The following is a 12111-nucleotide window of genomic DNA, read 5'->3' as shown; positions in this document are numbered from 1 at the left end:
CAAGGTCACACTAGAGATGCCCTGGAAATGGGAAATTAGGAAAACCTGGCAATCAGAGGTTTAAAGCTGACCAGAACAAGCCCTCGGGCTTGCTTACCATCTTTCACCACCAGCCTGACTGTCTCTGCTTATTCAATATTAACACAACAAGACTGAGAATGAGTGAAAACAACTCCACACACCTAACAGGGAGAAATACAGTGATTTTTTGTTTACATAAAGCTCAACATTTCTCACGGTAAGAAACTACCTCAAAGATGTTGCTCAAGATCCCTTTCTGGAAAAAAAATTGATCCTTCCTGAACAGTTCAGATGAGACATGGAGAATGACAGGCATCCTGTTGATTAAAAAAAATTCCTTATTCCCATCTCATTTTAAGATTCAAACTAAAAAAAAAAAACCCTAAACAAACCATGTCTTGTGAATGGAACAAGATACATAATTATTTTTACACTGCTTAAAACATTGCCAACTATGCAATTAATTCCTACCCTCTTCCCTTAATTCACACTCTTATTCACTGCTGATAACAATGGTCATCCCCTAGCTGGAGGAAGCTACGGAGCTCTGCTCCAGAAGTAATTAAAAGAAAAAATAACAAGTCAATTAAAAAAAGAATCATTGAACATGATGAGTGCAAAGGGACAATTCAAATTCTCACAGATAAAAATCTAGTCATTACAAAAGGTAGAAGAACTTGGCCTATGCTGCATGAAAAACCAGAGAAAATACTTTGTCTCAAAAAAACCCCTTACTTAATGAAGAAGCACAGTTATTTATTTCTTGTCAGTGTAGGTAGACTTTTCATACAATTTCTAAAAGTTCACATTTAACTTTCATGTCTAAAGGCAAAAAGAAGTGTGCTAAGAGATATGGTCTCCAAATGCTCATCAGATCAACATGAGTAGTAGAGGGCCCAAGAAATAAATTCCATTGTTTTATCTATCACTGTTCCCTCTAACAAGGCACTGAAGATTTTTTAGGATGTTTTTTCAATACTGTTGTTGTAATTTCAGTTCCTGTACATAAATTCTGTTTCAAATGCTGAGTTTTATATATAAAGTTAATCTATCAAAATATCAAGGGCACAGTAATGTTGATTTGCAATAATCTTGAAATATAGGGGAAAAAATTACAGAGGAGTGATTATTTTGGAAATTCAGCATGAAGACAAATATAATTCCTATAATTTAATCTTTTCTAAAAATGTTGAGAAATATACCTTTGATGAATTAGTCTATACATCTACAAATAATTCTGTTCTGCACACTTCTGAACTCTTTGAATCCCATCAGTGAGAGGGGGAAGCTACCTACTTTGTCTGAACTTATAAACTGCAAAAATAGTTTGGTGAAAAGCATGCTGAGGTCCTCAGATTACAGATTCTTGAAGTCAATCAGGATTCCACAACTAATGTTTAGATCTTTATTTATTATTCTACAATCTAATATTTAGAAGTTTAAGACTCTTAAGAAAATCTGCAAACCTTAATTGTATGAGTTAAGAGTACACTATTAGTCTTTATCGTATAAATACTACGACTGAAGTCATGGGGACTACGGAGAGCTGATTAAAATAGACACCTAAAAGCCAAATTACTATTTCTAAATACTTTATTTTAAACACATTTTATAACAGTGAAGACAGAGAAGCAATGCCTGCAGTAGAATATTACATTCCATTTATTAATGTATTTTTTCCTGATGAGAGCATCTAGACATTTGGCTGTACAAAAGCCACAGAAGTCAGCCATCAGAGTGAATCCAAGAACTCATTTTACCCATTGACTACAGCAGCTAAATTCTGGAGAAGGGTGAAAAGAAAACTTCCTTAGCATGGAAGACTATTAGTAATAATGAGGAACTGAAAGGTTTATCTTCTGTGAGGGAATTAATCCCTGTCCAAAGGCTACAGAATAACCTTGTATTTCATCTACTCATCTCAAACCCTGAAGAATATTTCCTGAAGAACTCCAAGTCTTAGGGAGTTTCACTGAATAATGATAGTACCCAAGTTACCTGTATTCCAGCTGAACCCACACAGCCAAAGTACTTTGAGACAAAATACCGTCTTAAATAACACCTACAATTACACAGCTATTGCAATTTTAACTCTCAGACAGAAATACTTCCTGTCTTCAGTAAACATCAGTCTGGGTCCATTTCAAAAATCATGATCCTGTCCTTTAAAAAAAACTATTAAATACAGGAGTCACACCATATTAGTAAGCTCTTTGTTGCTGTAACTAAAAACCATGTTACTTCTTCTTAGTGACTGAGTTATAAGATCACTGCTCCAGAACATGACAATATTTTAGAAAATAAATTTTCTTTCTTTCCCCTTCCATGTGACTGATAAAATGAAATAGTGCCACAAGCAAAGGCTGTTATTATTCAAGTGTTTCATACATCTAATATATCCAACATCAATTCTTATTCTTCAGCTGATGGTCAATGGGTGATAGCACAATTAATAATCCTTCAGTCCTGAGATCCAATATATTAATTTCTTTCAATTGTACTCTTTACGTTTTTGTAAGCTTGCAGGTTCTGAACCCACAAAGTGCACCACAAAAAGAACTCTGACAGAAATAACATGTTAAAACTGAAAATGAACTTGCATGCTTTATAATAAACACAGGGAAATATATTACAAAGAAACTATAAATAGAATCAACTTTTTAAATACTAATTTCAAGAAACTCAAGTAATAAAAAACGTTACTGAAAAAGATGATTAAAAAGTTTTTTCTTCTAGCTGTTTTTTCAAGTTCAAGAATTCTACAAGTTACTCCAGCAGTGGAAACTTACCAAATAAAGGCAAAGCCTTCACAGAGCTGAGGAGATAAGGCAAGAAACTTGGAAGAGGACAGAACTGTCTACTGAAACCCAGAACTAACATTAATTATCTTGCATTGGTTTGTATAGTCTGGAAGCTGCTACAACCACTGCCCTAAACGAAAGTTTAGCCATAGTTCCATAAGATACAGAAAACAATCCAACATTCAACCCATCTAACACCACTCCTGCATGCACTTGCATAAAACATCAATGTATTATTTGGACAAGATCATAATTACATTGAAAAGGAGAGAAAGCAGTTAAATATGCCTATATTGAGAAGTATGTTGTAGGAAAGTTTCATAAAAACGCCTCCATGCTCCAGTCTTTCCAACCACTAAAGGGAAAGAAACACAGTTTTCCCACACATTTCCTGGTTTCAAAGATAGCACCATGATAAAACCCTGAAAGGTAACGCAGATAACTAAGAAACTCTAGTGCTTACATGCTTTGCTCGAGAAATCTCCAATACACAAAGTAACAAACATGGACAAACAAGGGTATCAGTAATCCCTATTCAGTAACATGGAGAGTAGATTAAATTATTCCTTAGAGTTCAGGATTTCCATGTCTCACAAAGTAAATATTCTACTACCAGGTGAGGACGGCATAGTAAGATACATTTAGACATCATATAAATAATCTAATATGTTTCAAAATGTATATTGACTACAGAATCTAAAACAGGGCATTAGGCAACTAAAAAATAAATATAGATTTTCTTCATAGCTATCAATCATCTGCATTTGTGACAATAAAATTAGCAGGTTTACAGTCATCAGCAGTCAACATCACTTTCTGTGTTCCATGAACTAGAACAAGACTGTCATCCTGGGTTTCCCAGCACTGCAGGGGATTATTCAGCTTTTTAGAAATCTTGTTCTCATAACATTGTTTTTAAAAACATCAAATAGTTTCAAATTCATACTACTTTTTCAAATGTGTTTTGTTTTTATTTTTTACTAGAGAAGTACTTGCAACGCAAGTGTTCTTTACAAACGGAAAGTGAGGAACATTATGTGATTTTGATCTAGACACACCTTTCCTGTATTCTTGGGCCCAAACCATTTGACAGAAAAACAGAGCTATGTTGGTTTGACCAGTGTTTTGAAATTACGTCCACTCAAGGATGCGTTTTGACAAGGCTTCCGCAAATTCCTCCCCTCCCTTCAACAGAATGCAAATTGAGTTCTCTGTTTAAAACTATTAACATCTGGGGAAAAAAAATCCTAAACCAAACTCCTCAGTGATTCAGACTTACATAGTAAAGCTACAAAACTACACTTATAAAAAAATGTGAAAAAATAAAAATAGAAAGCTTTCAAAGTTACTGTTAACACAAAAGAAAAATGTTCATGTCTTTTTCTTAAAACTAGACTCACAGCTCCTGTAGTTTACATCCCCCTGATAATTTTGCAATTATTCATCAGAATATGCAAGACTTCTACGGAAATTTTGCACCAGAATTTCATAGATAGGTTTGACTGTAAAGACATAGTTATCCAAAGTCTAACATAAAGGCAGTATATTGTTAATAATTACATCTTTAAAATATCATATAGTGGAATTAATGTTTCCATACAGGAAAGAAATAGTTATTTAGTTCCAGACAACTTGATAACTTCTCTTTCAACCATAGTTATAATTATCATGTACAAACTTCCAAAGCAGAAGTTGTCAAGATTTAACATTAGCATTAATTTATGTCAGGCATCCATTTCTCCAAAGACACTAAGAATCGAAAAGGAAGTATCGTCTTAATTGCCACTAATCTGCTCATTTTTAATTAAATTGATCAGTAATTTATTATCTTACCCAGTGGCAGAAAGCCGTTAGTACGCAGCTATAAGAGACAGCATATACTAGCCCTTCTAATTTCTACTACTATCGTGGTTCAAAAATAATTTAAAACTGCTGTACCATACTTCCTTCAATTCCTGTACTGCATGATATGCACATTCCATTTACAACCTCTATGAAGCACTCTAGAGCATAATCATAGAATCATTTAGGTTGGAAAAGACCCTTAAGACCATCAAGTCCAACCGTAAACGTAGCACTGCAAAGTCCACCACTAAACCATGTTCCTAAGCAGCACATCTACATGTCTTTTAAACACCTCCAGGGATGGTGACTCCACCACTTCCCTGGGCAGCCTGTTCCGATGCTTGATAACCCTTTTAGTGAAGAAATTTTTCCTAATATCCAATCTAAACCTCCCCTGGTGCAACTTGAGACCACACAGCCTACATGCACTGTTCTCCTGGTTTGTAGTCTCATACCCCAACACAGGTGTATGATCTTGATTTTACTTTAGAAGAACACAACTTCCCTGCCAAAAATGTTTAGAACATGCAATATTCGACTCCAACATGGTTGAGGAAACACTATGCAGTCCAACCACATTCTCAGGTCTTATCTACAAGTTAATTTTTTTTTTAAATTGAACAAAGAATAAGCCTGAAGTTTTTAGGTTAATGAATCTCAATTCTCATTTCAATGGAGGAAAGGGGGCTAGAAAATGTTCAATACCTGAATTGAAGACTACAAATATCTTTAGCTGAAGTTTCACAAAGTAGCCAACTAGTTTGATCAATAAAATTAAACATGTATTTACTTTTTTAAAAATAGCAGTTAAACTGATTTTGTGAACATTGTATTGTTTCATTAAAACTTCGTAAAACCATCTGGAGCCAATGGGAGGTTTTCTCCTTGTTTCAGTGAGATCTGATTTAATTCCAATGGAAAATAAAATACTACATGAAACATTTTGGAAACAAACAGAGAATAGATTTCAAGTGGTTTAGGAAATACACCCATTATCTCCCTTTAAAGGGTTTTATAGCTAAAAAAGGATTGATACATGTCATTGCATTCTGTGATATGTTAGAATATATTCCAGGGCTACCAGAATCAAAACTATCATTGCAAAATATTCTGTAATATTTTGTGAATGATCTGTGACATACAAACAAATAACAGATTCTAGTTTACAGAGTGTAAGTGTACACAAATGGAAATGTCTAGACATTACTTTCCATACACTGATAAATGCACAAGACCCAAAAGATCTCTCATTCCAGTAATGAACCAATGTGTTATTTCAAATATGAAACTACATAAAACATTTTATTTATAGATAATTTTCACAACTATGTTTTTTGTAGTATATGCCGAGCACTTGTTACAGGTGTTTTCATTAAATAGGAACAAGGTTTTAGCTTGAAATGGGGATTAGTAAGTCTGATTTACACTGGGGAAAAAGGAATAAAGTTATGCTATATATTTACAGTGCCAGGAAGAACAAAGGAATGGAAATAAAACATGTAAAAGTATTCAATTTTTTTCTCAAAGCTTTCCTTAAACACCAAAGTGGGTAATTTACTTAAATTCATAAATGAGTTAAGCAATATAATTGTCCCAAATTATTTAATTCTTTTAATTCAGCATACCTTAACAAGTTTCATGAGGTGGTAAAGGTCTTCAACCTCATCTTCTTGACACGTGGTATACACTCTTCCAGTATTTACACTGGTACCCTTTATGAAACCACGATAGAGTGGCAAATCCAATGCATCAGCATACAGGTCAATGGCATGGTGTCCTACTGTCTGATACATATAGCTGTCCAATTCATCAGTCTGCCCTGCCACAATTAAGAAACAATCATATTAGCTACATTATTTCAACAATTACAGATAATACTACAAAGCACTGACATTAATATTTTTCAGTTCACAAGATGTTTGGTGACAATAGCTCTATAAACATAGGAGGGAAAAAAAAATACATTTCTCCACCCAACAGATGTATGGAGAGGAAGACATCTGTCACAAACATGCTGCCTGTTTGGAAATTGTGGTGTCTATTTCTTCTTTAGTATTCCTCCCTGCTTCATCCAAAATTCTTCTAACAGTCCAGTTCTGCTCTTATTTATATGGTAATTTTAATAGGAACATTCCTTTTAAAAATTAAGCTCAAAGTAAAATCAACTCTTTGCTGCTACTTCCTTAACCAGGAGAAAAATTTAACTGAATTTTCTTACAAGCAGTTTGTAGCTAGCAGGTAAGAACAAAACAGCTAAAATGCAAACATCATGGATTAGAATTAAATCTCAAACTATATGATAAACCATTCATATACAAAATCTTTCAGATAATTTTTCAAACAGATTGATAAAGCAATACATTATTGGTGAAATCTCCACTTTATTAAAAGCTAACACAGTTCACTGTTCTAAGGGTAATTTGTAATACTGGAACTTCTCTTAATTTACACAGACACATCAAGCATCTCTGCTGTATACCTATGTAGCACATCTTGCAAAGAAAAAGGTCTGTAACATTGATCAAGATAACTAATTTGTGATGTAACAATTAGGTCATGTCACATTTGATGCCCTACAACAAATACGCTTTTGCTCAAAATAGGCAAGTCCAAACCCATAATCACAACTAACCAACCTAGACCAGAAGAGTTGATTTAAAAGAAAACTCAGTGGTTTTCAACATACATGAATATGACAAGGTCTTTAAACTGATACTCAGTTCAGAATACACAGTTTCTTTATTAATTGAGACTCTCCAGGCAACAGTGGTACAAGATAAAATAAAATGAATGGCATAGAATCCACTATTGCCTGAAGCACCTCAATTAACTTTCCACAAAATTTCCAACTACATACTTAAAGAGAGCATTTTATGATTTTAATGACAATAGTCTACATTTCTGATGTGGATAAATTAGTTTGAAGACAACATATTTCAACAAGATTAGAGATTATTATGTCCTAGCTACCCAGAAAATAAATTGTTCTTGTACTCCCTAGCATTTGCCAGTTCTGCCCATGACTCATTTGTGATGGCAGCTCCCTTTTTCCTTCGCTTTCTGTGTATCTTCCTACCATACAGTTACCAGATATCAAACTTAATTGTTTAACATATGTTGAACAGTGAACCTACGTTAACATACTTTAACATTCTGCCCTACCAACTGGGAAACAACTCACTTCCTTCTCAAGTCTCACTTCAAGTTCAATTTATGCTCTAGGCCAACACAGAAGTACTCAGCACCCATTTACCTCACCACTGACTTAGACTACCTGAGTTTCTCCTGTTCTCTTTCGCAGAAATAAGTCTAGGTGCAGCCTATGAGGAACTGATCAGAAAACTGGTCCAATCTAAAAGGAATGACACAGGCAGGAAAAAGAAGTGCATCAAAGTCAATTCCAACCTAGATCAGTTCCTCAATCCAGTTCACAAATGCTGGGCTAGAATAATGGAGGAAGATACACAAGGGTAAAAATGAATGAGCAGCAGCAAAACTGCATATTTTTGGCAGCTGGAATGGCTTATGCCAGTTTAAAGCATTTCTAGAAACACAGTGCTTGTTTTGTTTGATGATATCCTCTACCACCTTTTACTATTTGTGCTACTGAACTCACAATCCCTTCGTTTACCACCAGGATATTCGTCCTCTCCCTTTTTCAAATTGTGTAAGCCTTTCTTTTACTGATCTTCATCTTCTTCTGTTTTTTTCTCCTTTGAGGAAAAATACATTTAAAATGTCTACACAGCATTTTCTTTTTTCTACCTCTTTTCAAGATTTCTAGATTGTCCTTCAATATGCAAAACTATATAAAAACACATAAAGGAATTTAATTCAGGCACGGCTGTGCCTCCATTGTTTCTAATATAAAAAAAAAATCTGCTATAAGAAATGTGGCTTTCATACCTGTGTTTTCAGCAGGTCTTAAATTGGCTAGAGCAACAATCTGATGCCCAGCACCAACACACTGCATCATATTATAACAGCTGTCCTTCCCACCACTGTAACAAAAAGAAAATAGTGGCAATTAAAAGTTCTGATAAAAGTTTTAGCTCCTTATGACTTTTGCCTAACTACTTAAAAATTAGCATCATCAGAGCTGGTTATAAAGTTTTGAAATAAAAAAAAAAAAGGTTGCAAAATATTAGCAGTAGGAAAAGGATGATTTCACCATGCAATGTTTACTATATATGTATAGTGCCTACGTACAGTATCCATAAAGCTCATATCCAGTTCTGTATCTTATTACTAATCTGAGAGATTCCACAAAGAACAGCCACTTACACTGGAATCCCTTCAGAACAAGGACTGTCTTCTACTCCAGAGATTAATCACTCTGTACTCATTACTAGATAACTTGGATTAAAAAAACCATATCTGCTCCACAGAGTTGCCAGCATTAGCAGTCTTTTTAAATGAAGACTGTCATGTCAGGAATAACATTTATCCTTCATGGGATACATTGCCTAAAGTTTCAACATTTTAAACGTACTTCCCATTCTCAAAGGCTGTAATTATTACAGGCAGTAGGTTCAGCTGACACCGACAAATTTTTTACTCTATATAAATGCAAACAAAAATAATTACTGCTGATTAAAAAAATAGAAAAATAAACAGAATTATAATCTTCTCTGAGGCCAAGAGATGATACTTTAATACAGAAAATACAATTAATTTTGATATTTATTCACAATCTACTGGAACCTTTTCCACTATCAGTGAGGAAAGAATCCTGCTCTCCTGGTGTAACTGAAATATAGTATTTTCATGGATTGTAATCACCATCAAATGAAATATTACAGTCTAACAATAAAACTAAGAGTGCTCTAGGATACACACTGCTTACAAAATCCACGTTCAGACTCACAGCCTTCAAACAACAACTGCAGGTGGAGATTCTGTGCAGCTTCTTTAAATACCAAGGCACAAAAACCAGTCCAGGGCAGGAACTGGAACAGAGATCTAGACCAGCTCTGTAAAACTGTGTCTTGCCTCAGAGGCACTGAGACATGGACAGGAGAACAGGTAGTAAATGCAGTCCTTGCTACAACAGACCAGTGGTTTCCTTGTGACCACACTATTACTAACAAACTTCAGCATTTCCAAAGTGAAGTTCCCATTTTTATCTAGCCCTCTATGCAACAGCTTGAAAGTGCATTACAGGAATGTAACCATACAGCTATTCCCCTCAATTTCTGCTTTTATCCATGCTAAAATGCTGTATGCTGGCCTTAATTTGCTGTATAATGCAAACCTAAAGTAGAAATAGCATAAATAACACGGCATCCTTTCGTACTTATCAGATTTTCGTAAGCAGTTGCTTATGTTTCAGTGCTATAAAAGTAAATACAAATATGATAATAAATAGATTCCTAATTCAAGGTTCCTCTACCTGACATTATTCTCATGCATACCTACAACTTTCTTCTAACCTACCTATGGACAAAAAAGATTTTAAAAAAATCATACGTTCATTAATTCTGGACACTGTGCTTTATAGCTTGAAAATGTAGATAGTATTCACTTCATAATGTGAAATTTCAGGCTTAACAGAATCATAATGAGACAAAGGCTCTTTTTGTTCTGAATGACTTCATTCTAAAAAATAAAAGCCTCCCGCTAGTTCTGATTTCGACTCCAAACTCAACTTCAGAAAAAAAACTATATGACAGTAGATAATTGCCTATGCTGCTTACAGCACTTCAGTATTCTTTTTTTAAATCAAAAATTAAAAGAACACTAGAATAAATCTATTAATCTTTTCAATTAATTTATTAAAAAAAAGACATGTTAAGACGAGGCTACATTCCAATTTCCCACATTTGACCACCGATTACTTGATCAAAATCTGTAGAGTGCTTACTAGATCACATGCTACCGTACTGTTATTTATTTTCTGTATTACTATTACCACGGCCCTAAAAACTAACCGTACCAAGAAACAAAATGAAATGGTGCCTACCTACAAGGCTTTCTAATCTAGCTGTAAAACACATGATGGTTAAAACCAATGAAGCCAGACAGCCCATGCTGTGGGAGGAAGGTGGACTTGGCACAGTTGCAGCCTGGCTGTTGTCTAATAGATTGTAACAAAGAGAAAAAAAAAAAAAAAAGGAAAAAAAAAAGAAGAAGCTTTAAGAAGAGAGATGAAGGCAGGTACTGAGGTATCCTGGGAACTCCTCTCAATTCTCATCACAGGAAAAAAATCATAAGGCCTTTTTGTAGAAAACTAGGAAGTTGGGCCACAGTCAGGGTTAGTTTTGACAATGTTGCAAGTATGTTAACAGGTAGACTTATAAACAAACAAAATACCAGAAAAAAAAAAAAATACGGTAACCATAAAGGTATGGGTCTATATAAGACTTCTGAGCCAAATTTTTTCTATTGACAAGTGTAACCATTTACAGCAAGAAAATTCTGGAAGAATTAAAGAGTTGGAAAACATCGTATTTCTGGTAGAAGACTGGCTTTGAAATGTCCATGATTTAACACAAAACACAATACAGGGTTTACCCCATAAATACCACCTTAAAGCAAGACTATCAACTTTAAGTGTGGCCAACATTTTAGAAGAAAAACAGGTTGAAGTAGTTTTATATATAATCCTGACCTTTTCAAAAGTAAGAAGCACTTTTCAAATACTTTTTTCCCCTCTGATCTTTGAGGCTAGGTCTGTTACAAAGATTTCAGACACTTTGATGTCTCTTTAAAACTCTTCTTAAAACTACTACTGAAACTAAATCCATCCTTGTAAAATTTCCCATTAAAATAGCAATTGTGTTAGAAACCTGGTTTTAGGATTTTATTTCATCCTGCCTTTTAACACATTCCCCTGTTTAGAGAATATCTACATAAATAAACCTGGAAGACAAAAATCTTATCTATAAAACAAGAAAAAGCACCAAAGCTGATTTTCCTACTCTGTATTTAAGCAACTCTTGAAAAATGTAGGTAACATTTGCTGTGTTTTTTCCTCTTTAGGTAAAGTTTGTAATAATTTGCAATTGTTGTGGCCCAACCCCAATTTCAGCAAGGTTTGCTATCAGACATTGTCTGAGAGAATTTAATACATTAAATGTTAAGACTTCAGTAAATAACTACCGCACCCAAAAATAAAAATACACTGCTCACATCCACACAATCCTTTTCCATTTACAAGTTTCCTAGCTTGTTGTTGTTTAATTTAACTATTATTTCTCAACAAAAGGACACACCTGTCCTTGTTAGAAAAAGAAAATGTCAATCTCTTTCTAAAAAAACCACACAAAAAGGCAGTTACAGTACAAGAACTGCAGAAACCGACAAAAAGCGGCAGGAGCGTGGGGGGGGAGGGAGCAAATACAGCAGCCCCTGACAGATAGGGCTGTGTCCCAAGGGCAACTATCCAAATGAGTGAGCTTCATCTTTTTAAAAACGAGCAAAATGAAACCTCTCTCAAAAGACA

The 12111-nt window shown here is 34.5% G+C and overlaps 1 protein-coding gene across 1 annotated transcript in view; it reads right to left on the bottom strand.

Annotated features, from left to right (window-relative positions):
• The window catches only part of DPH6 (diphthamine biosynthesis 6), a 215911-nt gene that overhangs the window by 203126 nt on the left and 674 nt on the right, over nucleotides 1-12111 (bottom strand). The window contains exons 2-3 of the mRNA XM_010574222.1: nucleotides 8574-8668; nucleotides 6293-6486 (exon numbers count right to left, since the gene is read on the bottom strand). Of these exons, the coding sequence (XP_010572524.1) occupies nucleotides 6293-6486; nucleotides 8574-8668 (289 nt within the window). The remainder of the gene's footprint in view (nucleotides 1-6292; nucleotides 6487-8573; nucleotides 8669-12111) is intronic.

This window comes from Haliaeetus leucocephalus, unplaced genomic scaffold, assembly GCF_000737465.1.
Source record: "Haliaeetus leucocephalus isolate CR32 unplaced genomic scaffold, Haliaeetus_leucocephalus-4.0 Scaffold417, whole genome shotgun sequence".
Lineage (NCBI taxonomy): Eukaryota > Metazoa > Chordata > Aves > Accipitriformes > Accipitridae > Haliaeetus > Haliaeetus leucocephalus.
Note: the sequence above shows the minus strand (reverse complement) of the source record. Positions and strands in the feature narration are given on the sequence as shown.